The sequence below is a fragment of the Equus asinus genome, chromosome X (genome assembly GCF_041296235.1).
Source record: "Equus asinus isolate D_3611 breed Donkey chromosome X, EquAss-T2T_v2, whole genome shotgun sequence".
Lineage (NCBI taxonomy): Eukaryota > Metazoa > Chordata > Mammalia > Perissodactyla > Equidae > Equus > Equus asinus.
The window spans coordinates 29,673,143-29,693,914 of NC_091820.1; the positions used below are offsets into that span (position 1 = coordinate 29,673,143).

At 36.0% G+C, this 20,772-nt stretch overlaps 1 protein-coding gene across 2 annotated transcripts in view; it reads left to right on the forward strand.

The window, feature by feature from the left end:
- The window catches only part of CFAP47 (cilia and flagella associated protein 47), a 423,199-nt gene that overhangs the window by 54,456 nt on the left and 347,971 nt on the right, over positions 1–20,772 (forward strand). For both annotated transcript variants that reach the window (XM_070502678.1, XM_070502679.1), the window contains exons 16-21: positions 1,495–1,625; positions 4,576–4,698; positions 5,880–6,011; positions 9,557–9,634; positions 12,652–12,796; positions 17,142–17,236. In XM_070502678.1, coding sequence (XP_070358779.1) covers positions 1,495–1,625; positions 4,576–4,698; positions 5,880–6,011; positions 9,557–9,634; positions 12,652–12,796; positions 17,142–17,236 — 704 coding nt within the window. The remainder of the gene's footprint in view (positions 1–1,494; positions 1,626–4,575; positions 4,699–5,879; positions 6,012–9,556; positions 9,635–12,651; positions 12,797–17,141; positions 17,237–20,772) is intronic.

A 20,772-nucleotide genomic window follows, 5' to 3' on the forward strand; every position in this document is an offset into this window, starting at 1 on the left:
CGGATCCTGGGCACGGACCTAGCACTGCTTATCATGCCACACCATGATGGCATCCCACATAAAATAGAAGAAGATTGGCACAGATGTTAGCTCAGCAACTATCTTCCTCGAGCAAAAACAGAGGAAGATTGGCGACAGATGTTAGCTCAGGCCCAATCTCGCTCACAAAACAAACAAAAAACATAGGTTAACTAAATTGTCCAAGGTCTCAGCTAGTAAGGGGCAGTGCTGAAATTTGAACCAGGGAATCTGACGCTAGAATTTGTGCTCTTTTTACCACTATGCCGTGATACCTTTCCACACTGAGGAAGGCCACATGGTAAGGAGTGATAGTGTAGGCAGCTAGAAGAAGCATTGCTCCTTGAAGGCATTGTCAGCCTGTTAAGACAACCCTGGAATAACCTATCTGTGGACTTCTGATTGCATAAGATAAATAAACCCCTATCTACCTAACCCACTGTAACAGGACTTTTTGTTACTTAGAGACAAATATAATCCTGCTGCACCCCCCTACTAGACTGTTAGCTCTTCTGTGTCCAGTTTTCTTCTTTTTATAAATTACTGTGCCTACCATAGTATTGACATTCCAGAATGTTAATAATATGTGACACTGGGTGCTTTCTAGGCGTCACATGCTTTGTTAATTCCTTTACATGTGCTGTTATCTCCCTACATAGTCACTGCAAAAGTAGGAGGTGGACACAATCGTTTTTAAGATTGAGGAAACTACTGTCACGTGAGAGTCAACCTGACCCAAAGCAAAGTTTGTTTGTGATGATCACTCATTCTCCATTCAGTGTCCTGTGTTTTTGAACCTCAGGCGATCCTCTCTTCCTAAAGCAAGAACTTCCAAGTCATTCTTTCCACTGAGTATTATTTTCTTGCTCCAAAGGAGATGATGAATTTAAACAGATAAAGCAGCTCATACCAATGTGCCTGATACCTCCTGGGTTCTCAAAACATTTGAATTACATAAATGTGTTAATTACTAAGAGCTACATCAGAAGTTACGTCTCTAGGGATGTGAACATTTAAAAAGAAAGCCTCTGGTAATGGTAATTCCTCCCTCTGAAACTGAATGAGTTATCTGATGTTAGTATTTTAGAGTGTTAGGAAACATATGGAGGGGACATTTAATCAGGGATCACAATGATTTTCTACTGTCTATGTGTAAAGCCATCTCTAATCCTAGAGTGTTTTGCTTCATTGATAAATTTCTGTTTTTTGCTAAATATTGTCATACTTTCTGTCAAATATTTTGATCTGCCTATTAAAACTGGGAAATAAGGTATGTATTTTAGATTTTAATCAGAGTCTATAGGTCTATACTCATTTGATAATCTGTCATGGAGCATTTCCCTGTATTTTGAGTTTAATTTAAATAATTTGTTATATAACGTCATTACATTTTTATGCCAGCTCTTATTTTGCATATTAAAAAAATAACTATAATTAAAATGTGGTAAATGTCGTATTCTCTCTAAATCCTCTTAGGCACTGTTGAACCATTCTCCTCATTGGAATGTGAAGTAACATGGCAGCCGGGTTTCAATGCTCCAGAAAAGGGGGAATTTACTCTTCACGTCAATGAAGGAAACACGCAGACACTAAAATGTGTTGCACATGTAATGATTTCTCTTGAATATGATTTTTATTTTGAGGGCTCTAAATTGTTTGGAAATACATAAGTGTATATAGTTGAGTATACATACTATGTTAGTAAAGACTGATTCTGCATGCAATACGTAGTTAACTAAATTATCTTAGCATCTTCTTGGAGCCACTTCTTTGCCATAAATGAAGACTTTGCTAAAAAAGGGGTTGTGTCATTTAGAATTAACTCAGAAGTCTAAGACTTTTGTGCCAAGAATGCTAGATTGTTGTTAGAGCCTCTATAAATATGTAATACCATGGGAGCCACTTGAAATTAAATTATTTCATTAATAGACATCGAAGAAAAATAGAGAAAATTATATTTTTGCTTTACTGTATTGCATTTTTAGTGTTCTAGTTGTAATTAATAATTCAATATGAAATGGATCATGTAATTTACATAAGCAAGGAAATATGGAAAATTCTTCTTTTTTAGAATATACTTCTTGTAATGAATATGTGAGTAAAGTGAAAGCTGCAATATGTAATTTTGACTTCCCTTCTGTGGTGGATCCCAGAAAGCTTTAGCTTTAACTTTATACCTCTTAATCACCAAGAATCAACTTTACTTGTGTACCAAATTTCTCTCCCAGTGTTCTTAGTAACTTACCACAAGCCAAATGCTGTTTTACTAAATCCCATCACTATCTCTAGGCCGTAATCATGCTCTTAGATATTTAAGCTAGAAGGAGCTTATGGCCTTAAGAGATGACAGATTCATCCACTTTAATGATGGCAAGTGGCAGTCAGAAATCAGTAGGCTCTTTCCTCTGTTCCAAGCTTGAAATAAGCTGGGTCCTAGTGCTTTCACTGTTTAAATCTCTTATTATTCTTTTTAAAACTTTCTGTTGAAGTGCAGTATAGTACACCTACAGAGAGGTGCACATGTTATAAATTATGTATCCCTCAATCTTTACAGACTGATAGCACCTTTGTAACTCATACCCAGATCAACCAGATCAAGAAACAGAACATGGCTAGCATCACAAAAGAACCACCCCCCCCAGGCCACATTTCTGGTCACTACATGTCCCTCCCAGGGCCATCGCTATCCTTACTTCTAAGAGCATAGGTTAATTTTGGTTTTGAACTTTATATAAATGTAATCAAACCATATGTTCTCTTTTGTGTCTGGCTTCTTTTGTTCATCATTATTTGTGGGGTTCATCTATGCTGATGTACGTAGTACTAGATTATTCTCATTCCTGAATAGTATCGCATTGTGTGACTATACCATCATTTCTCCATTACACAGCTGATAGGGGTTTGGATTCTTTCATATTTTTAGCTAATATAATAGTGCTTCTGTTAACATTCTTGTAACTTTCTTTTGGCGAACATATGAGCACGGTTCTTTAACTGTTATTTACATAACTGTGTTTGGCAAGTTTACCAATATAAATTTGCCCACATACACACCCCATGTGTATTTTTTTAAACAGATAAAAGATGAGCAATTTAGTAATGTAGACTTAGCATTAATAACAGGTACCATTTATTAATTACTGTGTGTCAGCACGATGCTAAATGCTGGTGATGTATTATCTAATTTAATCCTTACAAAAACTCTATAAGGTGTGTTCTAATAACTCAATTGATGGGTGAGGAAATGGAAGATTAAACTGGTTAATTAACTAATACAAGTTCACACATGTAGAAAATGCTCTAGTTGGAATTTATATCCAGATCGATCTGCCTCCACAGCCTTTGCTGTTACCCTTTGATAAAATTTGCTTCCTGCTTTCCCTACACTAGGACTGTTAAGAATTAAACTCTGAGGGGCCAGCCTGGTGGCGCAGCAGTTAAGTGGGCACGTTCCACTTTGGTGGCCCGTAGTTCTCTGGTTCGGATCCCGGGTGTGGACATGGCTCTGGTGGCAAGCCATGCTGTGGCAGGCGTCCCACATATAAAGTAGAGGAAGATGGGCATGGATGTTAGCTCAGGGCCAGTCTTCCTCAGCACAAAGGGGAGGATTGGCAGATATTAGCTCAGGGCTAATCTTCCTCAAAAAAAAAAAAAAACCCTGAGATATCAGAATAATGAATTAGATTATTTTTTAATAAATTTTTGAAGCTCTTAAAGTTAAATAAACTGTGGAGTGTTAAGAAAGTAAAGATGAAGGAACACGAAGTGATTAACTAAAATGTTCATTTACAGTTTATCATTAATTTATGAAGGACTTACTTGACCATTTTCTCTTCTGTTAGCTTTGTTTGAAAATTTATTGTTCCAATTACCCAAATCACGTTCTTCAAATAATTATAAGAATGTGTTAAAAACCTCCTAAGACAATACGAAATAATATATCATAGATGAAGACAATAGGGTCTGGTATAAAGAGCATTGAATGAGGAATTAGAAAACTTGGGTTCTGGTCCCCCTTGGCTGTTGTTGGCTTTCCTGTAAAATGGGAGTGGTGGATAATATCAACATTTCCAAAAAGTGTTCTATGATGCGCTAGTTCTGTGAAGTGATTTGTGTGGGATGAGGGTACTCCTACGCCTAAGTAATTCTGTGGATCTCAGTGAACCACCTCCCTGTTCTCAGATAAGCAAAGTGTACATTATCAGCATATTAAGCACTATGAGAAGACTTCTAGTGGAAACATGCCTGTCTCATTTGACACATTTTTTTGCCATACTTACGTGACCCTTGAACTCTTTCCTTTTGCATAGCACATGGTAACACATGATTCTCAGTCGTGGATTTACTTCCTCTATAGAGTATCTTACTCCCCCTGCCTTCTTCAGTTTAGGAGTACATTTTAAATATTCCATTCTATTTTCCTTCCTCTTAAGCACGTCATAAAATCTAACACTTCATATTAGAAATTTCCATGAACTGAAAAATTTTGAGTTATCTGGTAGGTGATAATAAACGTTTACTATTCTTTTAATTGCATTTTCCCTTTCCTCTTCTTAGTTTGCTCACACCAAGGTCGTATTTTTCGAGCCAAGAATACTCTTTAATAATAGCCCTCAAGGTTTAACAACTTGGAGGAAAGCCATTCTCCACAATGTAGGACAAAACCATGCTTATTTCAAGGTAATGTAGACTCTTGGAATCTTATCTGAATCAAATCATATTATCATTTGAATTAATTTTTTGCCATGAAAACTATGGCATTAATACTTTAGCCTTTATAAACTAATGCTGATTTTAGATATTTCATATGAGACTTTCTTCTCCTCTTGCCCCTTTTTTCTTCCTGTCTGTTATTTTGTTTTATTGAAAAAAGACAGATGATTTGAAAAAAACATTTTAAAAAATGTGCATTGTTGATGTTACACTCCATATTTAATTACGAGCTTTTCCTTTTCTCCTCATTTCCACTCTGTCATCAGGACTGTTAGGGTAGCAGTTGGGACCTAGATCAAGACCATTCTAAAGATGCTCCATTTATAGTTGTTGCTCCTGATTTAAATTGCAGGGGGGGTGGTTGTTTAAAGTGGTAGCAGCGTTTTTCTGCTGAAAAATATATTAAGATCCCCCAATAGTGACAATAGAGATTAGCATTTAAGATCTTTCATTCAAGCTTTATATCTACGTTGTCTTCTGCCCAAACAAACAAATGCGGATACTCTTTTCTACTGTTACTTCAGAATTAGTTCTGAAGTCTATTTGTTCCTTTATCCCCAAAAATATCTTAACCCATTTCCCTTTAAATTATTCTGACTTAAAGTATGGTAGATAGGCCTAAATTGACCTCTGACAGACCACACCATAAATCCTTGGGTAAGTTACTTATAACTTTCCTAAAGGTCAAAATGAGATCTTAGACATTAGGATATCAAGGAAGTAATAAAAAAGAGGAGGTTACTTTATCATCTTGCCTCCCCACTAATTTTGCTTTCAGTTTTTAGGATCAGGGTAAAGGCAAGCTATCAAAGCAGTATCTAGAATTTTGGCATCTTCTCTAACAGATATATCTCATCTTTGTAAATTTTGTGAGGTCTTGAAAACACTTCAGATGATAAATTTCATCATCCTGTTTGAATTGGAAGATGCCACTACTGAAAGTTCTGTTTGCTGGGTTAGGGGTGCAAATCCTTGTTGAAGTTCAAACTATTTGTGTATGTGTTGTTTGAAAATCTATTACAAAATCATCTTATGCCCTGTGCCTGGGGGTCCTCTCTCTAGGTAGTAGTTTGGAAGCTTTCCTATGAAAGTTTTGGAACAATACCTTTAAAGAATAATGTAGCATTTCTGCAAATTTTCAATTACAGGTTTGTGACCAGAGTCTTTTGTCTACCATTAATATTGTTCCATCACAAGGTATAATTCCATTGGGAGGGCTGACTGTTCTCAATATCTCCTGTACACCTACCGTGGCAGAAAAATTTGATACAAGAGCAAAGGTATGTTTATATATTTGTGTGTTTGCGCCTTAGATATGTTTGTGTGGTTATTTGCTTAGTCATTGAAGATATTTATAGTAGTAAAATGTTGTATCCATGTTTATTCTTAGAAAGCATGTTTTAATGATTTCTTCTAATGGGATTGGATTTTAATGTTATGATACCAAAGAGTATTTTTAAGATTTCTGTTATTTTTCTAGCAATTGAGTTAGCGCTAAAAAAAAAATGCAGTTTTTAAAGATCTATACGATAAGCAACCTTACCTGTATCATCTGTTGTAGAAATGGTTGGCAGAACTTGGCAAGAGGATCTGTAGAAAATATTTTTGGTGAAATTAGATAATGGAAATTTTGACTAAGTTGAAATGAATTCCTGTAATCAATATGAGGCATTTTTCGTGTGAAATTAGAATGATATTTGGCATCTCTAAGTTGTGATAAGCCTTCACAGAGCAAAGGATGGCTTTTTTCATGGCATTAATTAGATACTTTATTTAATTAGATACCTTAGGAAAAATTAATCAGTTTTGGAATGCTAATTCTAAATAGCTTTAATGACTATATGAACTGTAGGCAAATTCTATATGATTTTATAACCCACATAAAATGTTTTGCTATTTTATGTTCTGGAAATTTAGTAAATGAAAAGATATTACCTTGATTTTAGAGGCTTCTCTAAGTGTCCATTAAACAGAATAAATAAAACATGTAAGACTTGTCTGTGATAAATTTTATTTATTTTAAACTCAAGGAATGGAATATTCTTGATCTCCAATCTGATGATCAACTGTGTGCATTTACTCACATTAAGAAATAATATCTACACTGTCGTCAGATCAAAATGAGTAGCTTTAGATTTATCCCTCATTTTATCCTTCCATTTCCCATAACAATTAATTCTTAAATACTATTTAGCTTAATGTGATAAATACTGATTTGCTGGCCCCAAAACAAACAACCTAATTATTGTATCTTACTTTTATAAAGAAATATGTATTGAAAGGTGTTTATGAATTATGTATTGTGGTATATGGTCTGATTATGTATTGTGGTGTATGGTCTGAAATTTGGGCAGAATTTTTAAACGTAATATTCTAGAAAAAATAAAAAACATGGCCACCATAATATATATTTTACTAAAATATTAATTTCCACTGTATTTTAGAGGATTATGCTGTTTTTACAAAGCTTACCTTTTTAACAGTATAACATAGTGAGATTCACTTATTCGTCCATTTAACACACATTTATTGGGCACACATTATGTGTTAGTTTCTGTTGTAGATGCTAGGGATGCAAAATTGAACATTATAACCAGGGTCCTTGATCTCAAAGAGCTTACAATCTGGTGGAGGATACAAACAATTCAAAAGAAAATTAGAATATAGTGCAGTAAATACTGTGATGGAGAAGTGCAGCAGCCTAAGGGAGTACACAGGAGAGGTTTGCAATCCAAGCTTAAAGGGTCAGGAACAGTGTCCTAGGGGAAGATAGATCGAAAAGACACCTGAAGTTAAGAATCAGCCAGATGCAGGCAGGCCCTGTGGCCGAGTGGTTAAGTTTGTGCACTCTGCTTTGGTGGCCTGAGGTTCACTGGTTCTGATCCCAGGCTCAGACCTACACACCATTCATCAAGCCATGCTGTGGCAGCATCCCACATGGATGAACTAGAATGACTTGCAAGCAGGATATACAACTATGTGTTGGGGCTTTGGGAAGCAAAACAAAAAAAGAGGAAGACTGGCAACAGATGTTAGCTCAGGGCCAATCTTCAAACAAACAAACAAAAAAGAATCAACCAGATGAAAGAGATGATAGTGGGGTGGAGGAGGAGAGGAGGAAAGAGTATTTAAGGGAGCTATCTCTTTGCCCCTATGCCTGACACATTCCATTTGTGCTTCCTTAAATGCTCGTAGCATGACTAGACTATAGACTGCATGGATAATAAAAGTTTAGCATGACTAGTTTATCGATTACATGGATGAGAGTGAGGAAAGGTGTATTTAGAGACCTGTGTAAGTCTTAGGTCATACAGGTTCTTGTCAACAACGTTAGGAAGTCTGAACTTCATCTTAAGAGCTAGGATTTTTAAGCATGAGGATTTCACAAGATTTTTATTTTTCAAAGATCACTTTGGTTATAGAGCAAGCAGTAAACTGGGGCCAGCAAGATTGAGTGCGGAGTTAGTAGTCAGGTGAAGATGTCTGGGCAAAAGAAGATGGTGTTCTCTTTTAGGAAGTAGGATTCTAAACAAATTCTAGTCAAATTTAAGAGATGCATATATGTGGCTTGGTGATTGAAACGGGGTCACATATAAATAAAATAGGTCATTCAAAAGTGAGATTGGTGGTGGCAACATTCAGTGAGAAAGAGATCAGAGGATAAGTAGCAGATTTTAGAGGGAAATTGTGAGTCTGAGGTACGTTTTGGATCTCCATGTAGAGATGTCTGGTAAAGAGGCCATTGCATGTGCATATTGGTCTGAAGGCTAAGGATTAATTTTAGAGATGATAGAGATTATTTCTATTACCCCTGTGAAGATCAAAATGAGGCTAAGTGGGCCGAATATATTGATAAGTGAGAAATTGGAATGATAAACTTTGGAAGAAGTTGAATAAAGGAGAAAGTGGAGACAGGCGAATTGGGGCTGATCAGGAAAACATCACACACCAGAGACTTGAAAGTCCCTGTGACGTGTGACATCCAGGAACTACTGTCTCTGAAAATGAGTGAGAAAGCAGAGATGAGTGAAGGTTGTGAGCAAGAGGGATAGATGAATGTATGACTTCAGGGGTCTTGCATTTGTGAGGGGTGACATTGTCCAGGGTATAGTTTAAGTCTCTAAAGATGAAAAGGTCAAGGGAGCAGTGGACTAGGGTGGTGAATGGGTTATGGTTTTTCTTCGAAGAAATTGAGCGCTTAGGAAGTCCTTGGTTCAAGTTTAGCTGCTGCTGCTTTCAAGTTTTGTGATCTCAAGAAAAAGGCCTCTCTAAGCCTCAGTTTTCCTCACTTGGAAATTAGGGTTTGACAGTAGTGACCTCACAGAATACTGAGGATTAAACAGGAGATAATGTATTTAGTGCTATACTTGGCCCATATACTCGGCAATTTTTAGCTTTTCTCATTATTATTATGGTCATTGTGGAAATTAGTATCTTTCTATGGGAAGAAGTATGTTTGCACTTAGTTTTCTGTTTGTTTTAATTTTGAATAATCGATTGAAATTAGGTAAATACAAAAGGGTTACAGAAAGTTTGAGGCAGTAATGTCTCGTCAAGTGGGTAGAACTCTGCAGTCAAATTCACAAGCTGTCGCCTGGTCCCATTCAGGGTGGAGATTTGTAAGAGGTGAACATTCACTCCTCTTAGGAATATCAATTCTGCATAAGAAGTGTGATGACAACTGCTAGAATAAATCTTGTGACATTTATAATATGTTATGATTATTTAAATTATAAAATGTTACATAAATGCCAGGTAGTACTTCAGCAGTGTGTGAGTATGTTTTAAGTGGTTTCTAAAGTGTTTTTTATTTCTTCTCAATAAGGTTGCTATTCACCGTGCAAATGTCATAGACCTTAGGATTGGTGGATCTATTGAAGTTGCTGATGTCGAAATCGATCCAGTGAGTATGTTACCTATTTGTGTAATCAATTTTGTGAGTGTGGTAATTTTTATTTGTTATATGTCCCTAGTCAGCCCATTTATGTTTAAAAAAATTTATTTTGCAGTAATTTGACACATTGAAATTAATACATGTACTATACATATAAGTGATGAAGCAGAATAGTAAATGAAGGTTGAATTCACCACTGAACTTGGGTATCAGAACACTACCAATACCATGAAATCATCTGTAGGCTTCATCATGATCCTACCACTCTTAAGAGATAACTACTTTCCTGAATTTTGTGATTATTACCCATTTACTTTTTCTAATTGGGTTACCACATATGTATGAATTCCTTAACTATTCATTATTTAATTTAGTTTGTTCATTTTTGAGCTTTATAACAAAGATGTACTGTCTTTGGTGAGGTACTTTTAATTACATATTGTGGCTCCAAAGTTCATCTAAGTTGTGTGGAGCTGTATTTTATTCCTTGTCACTATTGCTGAATAGTCTATTGTGTAGACATACTATAATTTGTAAACTCATTCCGTTGTCCATCTAATTACATGTTTCTGGTTTTTTGTTATTACAAACACTATAGCTATGAATATTCATATACATATCTTCAGAGGTACATAAGCAAGAGTTTCTCTAGGAGTGGAGTTGCTAAGATGTAGAGTATGTGCATGTTTGACTTCATGAGATAATTTCCATATTTTCTTCCCAAGTTTCCATTGACTCACATTCCATTGCTGCATAAGTTGTATTGTAAGAATTAACATTTAACAATCCTATTGAGTATAAAATGATATCTCACTGTTTTCTTGTTTCTCATTTTCTGAACTGTAGTCGTATTTATTTTTTGAATTATTCTATACCCTGGTAAAATGTTGTTCTATGATTGATAGAGTGCACACGCACATGCTACTTTTTTTTCTGGCCAGCCTTTAAGGAATTAGATCTGGTCTCATCTACCCAAAGAAATTTTCCCTGATCCTTCAAAGCAGGCCCATATGTCCTTCCGTTTTGACATTTGTGAGATGTTACGAACATCTTAAACTCTATGAACATCTCCAGCATAGCAATTGTCTATCATTTTCAGGTTGTCTGCACTTTTTTTTTTCTCCTGATAGTACCCCAGCACCTAGCACCATTCTGGTGCTGAACTAAATTGAGCAGAAATTGATGAGGCTGCTGGTTGCCTCAGGTAGGGCCTCATTACTAGTCTGCACTTTAATGGCATCACCACAATTCTGGGTCTGGCTTTAAGTTATAATTTTCTAACCTTTATTTTTTTCAGTGTTGAAGGCATGATAAGTCCAGATAGACTGACAGATACTAAGCTAGCTTGTCCAAGACTATGGCAATTCCTGGAGATTAAACTCGATAGTATCCACTGTGTTTTTTCCATTGCTATGGTGTCCCTCCTTGAACAGTATTAGACAAGTATTGAGACTTTCACTACTTTATTTCCTCAGATTAAAGACATTTGTGGCATGCTTTGCATGTTATGGTACAAGTGAGTAATTTATAGAACTTTACATTAATATGTATTTATCAATATTTCCTAATTATGTTGGATTTTAAACATAGCTGCCTATCTGCCCTTTAAAAACAATATTCTAGTATCACCAGATATTGTCAGCAACACATCTAATAACTGTATGGTGTTGACTATGTATCTTAATAACAATTAGGAAATTTTATCCAAATGAGCATATGAGAAAAGCCAGAATGGGATAAGAGGAGTGATTTTTTTGCATATATAAAGTATTAAACTTTCATTACCCATTTTGGATTTTACAGATTTCACCTGTAGAACTGGGTTGATATTTTAAGTGAAACAAATAGTGGTCAGTGGACCTTAATGTAGTATTTTCCTCAACATTAGGCTACTGTTGCCTCTTTCTCTTTTAATGTTATATGTAATTCTTTTACTAAGGAACAGTAGGGTATATATAGTAACTCTACCAGAAGGAGGAATCCTACAAAGTTTTGTGGTGTAGGCGTATGCCTGGCATATAAGCTAAAGTTAAGATGCATTCAATAAACATTCCTTATATATTTAAACTAGGTGTCAGATAGGTCTCAGGGATGCAAAAATGAATCAGGCTTAAGGTCCACTAGGAGAGGCAGATATGTGAAGAAGTAAATCGACTTTGTGATGTCATAAAATAAGTAAATATAAGGAAGGGATGTAGTCCTGAGCACAGCATAATTCACTGTGCTTTATCTAACTGGGCTTTGAAGGAGGCATGGTATTTTATCAGGCGCTTACAAGTTAGCGAAGGGCCTTCCTGACAGAAGGGACACCTGGATAAAGACAAGGAAGGCTGAAGCATCAGAGCTTGGTTGGAGAGGACAAGTCATACAGCTTGCTGAAGTATGAAGCGGTAGGGTGAGTGGAGCTAGGTGAGACTGGAGCATGAGGCAGGGGAAGGTCCTGAGGAACTTCATGAGCCCTGCTAAGGAACTTGGACATTGTCCTGTAGATGGAGGAGAAGCACCAAATTTCAAAATAGGAAGTGATGTGGTCAGATTTTCAATTAGTTTAATTGTGACTTAGTTGTGTACGGGAGAATTGGAGAAAGTCAAAATCTAGAAACGAAATGAAAAGTGATGAGTTACTAACTTCACACAATTATGATAAGGATAAAAGGTGATGAAGGAGGCAGAATTAATGGGATTTGGTAACATATAGGAGGTGGGGGGGAGGAAAATGTGGCTAATTTTTACAGAGTACTGTAGTTAGTAATATCCTTCATAAACATAACAGTATAATTTTTCTATTGAGGTATAAATGACATATAATATTGTTAGTTTCAGGTGTACAACATAATGATTCAATATTTGTATATATTGCAGAATGATCACCACAATGTCTAGTTAACATTGTCACCAAACATAGTTACAAATGTTTTTTTCTTGTGATGAGGACTTTTAAGATATACTCTCTTACAGTATAATTTTTAGTTTATATTGTTTTCATAAAATATTACTCTACTATTATTTCCTTTTTAAAATTTTAGGATGTATTTAACTTCAGTGGCACTTATATTGGCTCTACCCAGATTATTCCATTTTTAGTAAAAAACAAAGGTATGACACGTGCCAGAGTGGAGTTTAATCTAGAATACTCTGAAGAATTTTCAATGGACTTTAAAGACAAATCAGGTATGTATTTTATTCTATAATGATATTATTGTAAATGTAAAACAGTTTTAAGTTGCTCTAAGGTAGAATGTTAAAAAATACTATAAGTCAAGGAGAATTATTCTTAAATATTTTTAATGACTCGATGCATGTTTTTCTTATACTCTATAACCCGTCATGGTGTTTCTTTTCTAGAAATACATCAATATTAATATCAGAACACTTGGTAATGCATGACATATAACCATGCTTATTGACTTAATATAGTAAGTTAAGTATGTTATGGATAAGTATTTGCTATAAATAAAAATAAAATTATTAATTGCTCAAGAAGCTCAGATAAATGTGTTTGGAGAGCTCTCTCTATATGTTTACTTATGTATTAGGTATCTTTGTGTTAAATAACTTTTAAAAAATAGACACCTTCGTAAGTGCATTTCAATTGTTTACTCCAGGGGTTGGCAAACTAAGGCCTGGGGGTTCAATCTCGCCTGATGCCTGTTTTTATAAATAAAGTTTCATTAGAATGCAGACACACTCATTTGTTCATATATTGGTTATGGCTGCTTGCATGCTATAATGGTAGATTTGAATAGTTGTGGTAGAAGTCATATATGGCTTGCAAAGGCTGAAATATTTATTATCTGGACGCTTACAGAAAATGCTTGCCAACCATTAGTTTAGTCATTTTTTTCTTCAACAAATATTTGTTAAAACCAATTATAGGCTAGATACCAGACTTTGCATCTATAAAGATAATAAGGTATCTTGAATGTTCTCAAGAAGTGAACAGTAAGTTTATCAGTCAGGGTCTCAGTAGTAAACAGTTGACTCACTCAGAGAGTTTAGCTGAACAGAAGTTAATGGAGGAATTATCTATAGAGATTGGAGGCAGAATAAAGGAAACCAAAAACGAGTGAAGCTGTTACCACCTCTAGGCCTGAAGGAGCCAGAGGAGGCAAGATATTATTGGAGCCCTGTGAGTGGTGGAACTATGAAAGAGGGGCCAACTGATAAGAGCTATAGCTGTAAAAGAATGCAGCTATTGCCAGAAGTGTAGCCAAGGCAGGAAGACATGAGGGCATAAAATATACCTCCTACTCTCTGGTATCCTGTTGGTGTCCCCTGTGCTTGAACCAAATTAGAGGCAGAAGAGCAAGGAGTCTGGCTGAATCAGTCTTTAGAGGTCAGGACAGAGCAGAGCAGAGAAAGATGGCTCTTGGATCTAAGTGACAAATGAAGACCACGTATTACAGGAGAGGTGGGCAAAGAATCAGGTTATTACCATATAGCATGGCCAGTGATATAAGACAAGGCAGTGTGTAGTGCTAAGGGAGCATATATTAGGGGAAACTAGCCAAGAATCAGTCATAAGGAAAGAGTTCTTGGAGAAGTTGATGCCTAATCTGAGTCTTGAAGAATGAGCAGGAGATACACAAGAAAAGGGGATGTGTGAAAGAATGCAAGAAAAGGCCTATCAGTGAGTCAAGATGGTGAGTAGTTCGGGATATCCAGAGCCTAGAGGCAGGACTGGAGGGGCAAGTGAGATCCAGGTTACTAAGGGTCTTTTCTGGACTTTTATCCTAGAGGTTAGGCAGCACCATTAAAGGATTTATATCCAGGTGACCGTGTGATTAGGTTCGTACTTTACTAATTTGCCTTTTGGAGCAAAGTCAAGGATGGGCTGCAGGAGAAGGTGGGTGTGGGAAGGGCGAGATGAGTGACAGGGAGATCAGGTAGGTGTTGTGGCCATACAGGTGAGAAATGATGAGAGCCTGAACTCAGGCAGTGATGCCAGGGATGGGAAAGAAGAGAATACAAGGTGCTGAGAAGTTAGAAATGCTCTGACTTGGTTACCAAGTGGACATGGGTAGTAGGGAAGAGGAGGAGGTCTCAGATCACTCCCAGGTTTTGACTGTAAGAAGTAGGTGGCTGGAGATACAATTCATAGTTGGTGTAGCACAGGAGGAGGATCAGGTTTAGGTGAGCATGCTGTGTTCACGCGGACTGTGGAATAGCCCAGGAATGATAACAAAAGGCAGTTGGAAATACGTGTAAAATCTATATTCATTTTGTAAAAATCTGAGTGTTGAAACTTTAGCTGCTTTAACACTTTACTCTCCCTATATACTTTCATGTACCTTGTTCAATGGATCACAGACTCTTGGTTATTCTTCAGAGCTGCTCTGCAAAGTACATTTCTTTCCGCAATTCTGCCTTAGCCCTAGCTCAGCCGCCGTTCTAGGCTACTGCGTCATCTTTGTAAATGCTTTCTCTGCCTCCAACCCTTTCTCCTCATACCTATTCCAAAGAGTGGTTGCCTTAAAGCAAAAGATCTCACCACACCTCTCCTCTGCTTAAAAAGCTTTGCTGGTTTCCTGTTACCAATAGCGTGGTTCTCAGCAGGCTGCTGACACAGTCTAGGAGGTACATAAGTTGATCTTAATGATTATTAACAATTTGCAGTAAAGTTTATACTTAAAATGTCCTGAAAACTTCTTTTATTATTATAAGTATTTTAACACATCAGTGCCCTTCTGTGACGAATTAGACTTGGTTTTCCACATGACCGTTGCAGGATTCTTTGATAGAGGACTTATGGGAGAGGAAATGTGGAGATGCGCTGGGGTGACTCCACCTTGTCTTTCCAGTCGCCTCTCCTTTGTAGGCTCCATCGGCTCTCTCTGCTACTGCGAGACTGTGTTATGCATTTCCTCCCAAAGGCACTGGGCTTCCCTTCTCTTAGGATGGTTCCTCCTCTTCTGTCCCTGCTGCCTGAGATCCCACCCTCTTTTATAAATTAACTTCAACCTCCTGCATCCTGTGAGTCATTAGCCCTGTTCCCACCCCTATCCAGTTGGTTGAAATTACTTTCTGTAACCTTTGCTGCCTTAGGACATCGTGTAAATTTTATTGCACCACTAACCAAATTCTGCCTTATATCAGAAAGAGTTGTGTACCTGTTTGTGTCTGCTGCTACAGTGTGAGCTCTGTGAGGTTAAGGACTGCATTTTCAATTTTCGTTTTCTCTGGAGTTGTCCGGTATAGTGCTGTGCACATTATAGGCACAAGAGAAATATTTATTGAGGCTATCTTGGATTATTGCATTTCAAAAGCTATGTGTTTATATATACTCCAAGTATATTTATGAATATTGGTTTATTTATCCATCTATTTTTATTATGTTTTCTGTGTTCTAGATATATATCCATTCTAGGTGGATGTTCTTTGCTGTATAATATGTGTATCTTTTCCCACACCACAAACAATGCTTGTAGTAATATACCCTTAATGAGTTTTTTTGTTCCTTTGTTTAATAGTTTTTATTCATACATAAAGGTGAGTGAAATTGAGTAGGATGAAGGAGAGTGGCATGAGTTACTGAAGTTCTTTTCCAGACAGGGGCAATTGAAATTATCATTCCTTGGATTAATCAGAAAACTTTAGGGAGAAAAAAGGATTTTTAGAATCATTTAGATGAGGACAAAGGTGCTACTGTAACTAACATTTGATCTTTCAGGAACTTCTTTTAGAAGTTTATTTAGGAGTTGGCCCGGTGGCATCGTGGTTAAGTTTGCACACACTGCTTCAGTGGCCCAGGGTTCAAGGGTACAGATCCTGGGCGCAGACCTACACTCTGCTCATGAAGCCGTGCTGTGACGGCATCCCACATACAAAAAAAAATGGAGGAAAATTGGCTCAGGGCCAGTCTTCTTCACCAGAAAATAAAATAAAATAAAATAAATAAATAAATAAATAAATAAATAAATAAATAAATGAAGTTTGTTTAAGTGGTTGTATTTTTTGACCCTGAGGCTTGCATTACTATTTGACAATTTTTTCTGTATCTCCACCTAATGCTTTTGTATCTGGAGTGATTCCATTTTGTTGAAAAATTTCCCTGTATAAAACTGTGTTTATCTTCTTTGTGGACTCTTTGAGGCATCAGGGTCTTCCCTGCTCCATCTCCACTGGAGAAGGTGTCTCCCAACTTTCTCAGACCTAAGATTCAATCAGTTACTTGACCTTCACCTTTATTCCTTTCCACATTCATCTGAACATGACTGTTATGTGCTTCTTGAACTTTGGAGATTTTTTAAAGTGGATTTACTCTCTTTGTTCTGCTGATTGAATGTATGTTTGCACCATGTTTGGATATCACTTTTGCTGATTAGAATCTTCGTATTAAGAGCAGTTCTTTGACCCAGCACCCTTATGCAGCCCTGCACCAATATTTCAGCGGCTGCTTTTTGACTGTTATGAATGTGTTAATGCAGTTTGTCGAGGTTTCATTTCCACGTTTAACAATGATATTATAGGTAAGTATCTGGCTTTTTTTTCATATGTCCTTTTTCTTGTCTTGTAGGGGAATTCACAGACCCTGCATTTCCTAACATATATGCTTTGGAGCTAGAGGAAAAGACATCTCTGGAATGTGGCATAGCATTTTCTCCAACAGAAGTAAGTTCAGCACTCTATTACTCATATTACTGGAGAGTAGTGGAGTTAAGATAATCCCAACTCAGAAGCTATCAACGATCAGCTAAGCTTTTTTTATAGGGGGTCTTTTTGTAATTTGTGAGCATGCCTGGGTGTACCCTTTATTTCAGTAAAATGATTGCCAGAGGTGTCTGGCTCATGCTTGCAGAGTGTCTCAAGAGGTGCAGAGGGCACGCACAAGGAAGCTATGGTCTTGTGGTCTTGGTTATGCTTTCTAGAAAATTCAAGATATGACATGTTATGAAGGAGAGGAAAATTGAGACTAACCAAAAAAATCACTTATATTTGAGCTAGCATCTCCTTTGTACTTATATCTGAGTGGGTATGCTGAAGACTCTTGGAATCACTACCTGAAGCCACCAAAGATGTGCTAGGAGGATTTAAGAGGAGTTGCTGTGATACTGGCTCTTTTTATAGGGTCCCTTGATGTTTAGTGATTTAAAAACAGCAAGCAAAATCAAAGAAAGTACCTTTCTTGGAATGTGCGAAGGAGGAAGGGGTACCATTGGCAAAGTTTCAGGGACCATCTCGGATACATTTTTGCTTCAGAGCTTCTGCAACAAAAATACCAAGGAGAGAAATTCTCGCTACCCATGATGTGGAAAGGCATATTGCCACATCCTCCCAAGCCAGAATCAAACTTCTATATGGCAGTTAGAGTGTAAGATTCTTATGTTAAAACATTTTTTATATTTCAACACAACTGGTATGGTCCATTGTACCTAATAAGTATAGATGAGAATGAACTAAATGAAAATAATTAATAACAGAAGAAGAAAGTGTATTGAATGCTAAGTACTTTCTTTAATAATCCATTTTTTAGTAATATTACTAAACTACATAGTTTGCTGAGACTGAATTTTATTTTAGGAGCAGTGATAGCTGTTATTTAGCTCTTAGGAAGAAAAAGTAAGGAACGTTTGAGGACGTGTTTAGATTTAAGAAAATGTTACAGGTTAGTTTTGCCTTCTTAAGTACAATACATTGGCTGGGCTATGTTTTGTGGTTTTCGTGCACATGTGATTCACATGGAATGATACTGTCTACAGAGTTCACTCGTGTCTGTTCTAGTTTTAGACAACCATAGTGGGTGAGGTAGCAAAGGCTACTTTTCAGATATTAAAGAAAATGAAAATTCTTTTATCTTATACACAACACTAAGTATACTCAGATGTATACTATGCTGTATTTAGTTTCTGTAAGTTTGATGTAAAGTAATTATTCGTCTATGTTAATGAACAGTGATACGTAGATAGATAGTGTTTAGCAAGGCTATCAAGAAGAGAGGGAACATCTTTGCTTTTTTTGAAAATTGGCTTGTGAATACTTTTCTTTGGCCTAACTTAGGCTATCAGATAATATCAGAATACAAATATTATTTAGCTTTTCCTTTTATCTTTTCAGCAAAGGATTTTGAAGTGCATGAAATATTGTCAAGGTGTTACAGTTATTTTTTGAATAATGAAATCTCTAATTTGTCTTTCTAATTCAGACAAAAAGCATAATTAACAATATTTGAAGAGATTTGGAGGATGTGTATCTTTTAAGTTTTACAGTATTCTAATATCTTTCGAAGCCTACTCACCTCTCACGTATCCTAACCATTTGCAAGTTTTGTAACCATCAACTTATATTTTAATCTTGCATATCAGTGAGATTCTCTTCCTGATTATTAAGTTTTATTATCAAAATTAAATGAGAAATTTAGAAAAGCAGAAAGAAAAAATAAACAATAAATAGATCCTAATGCTTAACAATGACCCCTTGTTATATTTTGAGGTATTGCTGTTTTTCTCTCCTATCTCTATACCTATATTTCTACATCTATAATTATAATGAAGTAATAATTTATGAACTATTTTTAACCTGCACTTTTTACTGAGTGTATCAATTAAAATGTTATGACTTGCTTTTTGTGTCATTATTCTAAATACAGTGTCATTTTTTAGGGATGATATATTTTATTTTTTATTTTTTTGAGGAAGATTAGCCTTGAGTTAACTGCTGCCAATCTTCCTCTTTTCGCTGAGGAAGACTAGCCCTGAGCTAACATTCATGCCCATCTTCCTCTACTTTATATGTGGGATGCCTACCACATACCACAGCATGGCGTGCCAAGCGGTGCCATGTCCGCACCCGGGATCCGAACCGGTGAACCCCGGGCCACCAAAGTGGAACGTGCACACTTAACCGCTGCAGCACCTATATTTTATTATTTTCCGGCTATGCTTTGTTATAGTTACTTAACTAATCCTTCTTGCTGTACACTTAAGATTTTTCCCTTTTTTTGCCTTTATAAATGAAACTGTAGGAAACATCCTTGTAGACAAATGTTTGCTTTCACATTATATGTTTTCATTATATCTTCCTAGAAGTGTAATAATTTAGTAAAACTCTAGGCACATGTTTTCGGCTGTTGATAGATGTTATCAAATTGCTGTCCAAAAAGATTATACCAGTTATATTATCTGCCAGTAACAGTGTAAAATGTTGCTCATTGTCTTCTTTCTTTGCACAAGTAGGTTGCATCAGTTACGTATGTATGCATATATAATGTTCTGCCAGTCTGATAGGCGAAAGATACATTTTAAATTGTGTTTCTTTGATTTTTCTTGCATAACAACAGTAATGATTTATTTGCTAACAATTTGGCCTGGTTGGTCCTATTAAAATTCTTTTAACTCTGGTAGGATAAGTAGCCTCTATTCTTTTCTTTTCAAAATATTATTGGCTATTTCTGTTTTATTTTTCCTGATGAATGCGAATAATTTTCTCAAGTTTATAGCTAAAATTTCTATGGGGATTTTGATTTGTGTTGCATTAAACAAAAATTTAGAGAGAAGTGATTTCTGTATAAAATTGAGCTTCCTATTCAGAAATAAGATATGGCTTTTATTTTATTAAAGCCTTTTCTACTGCTCAGCAAAATTTTGAAATATTTTGAAGTAATTTTTCTGTGCTGTTTTGTACAGTGTAATGTTTGGGTTTTATATATTTTTATGCTCTTATATTTTGAAAATTAATAATATTGATGAGGTGTAAAACTATCTGTCTCACTTTAACCTTCAGTTGCTTTTAATTATCCTTCCATTTACTTTAGAGTTTTCAGGAATACTTTAATGGACTGCAAGTATTGTTGTTTATCTCTTCCGTTTTAGTAATTATAATCTTTATCTATTTTTCTTACCATGTTGCGTTGTTTAGAATTTCCAGAACAAGGTCAAATTATTTTCTTGGCTTACCTTATTCCTAATTTTCTGTGAAGCAATATAACATTTTAAGCCCATGTTGGGAAGTAATCTTTCTAGTACTTAACACAAATTTTAATCCAGAATAGATGTAGTTTTTCTAATCTAGTGAAATATCTATATGCCATCAATCATATTATTATTCAAAGGAGGAAGACAATATGATATATAATTTGGCATTATATTTGTAGCATTAGTGTATTTTTTGGCACACATCAGACAATCAATAAATATATATTCAATGAATGA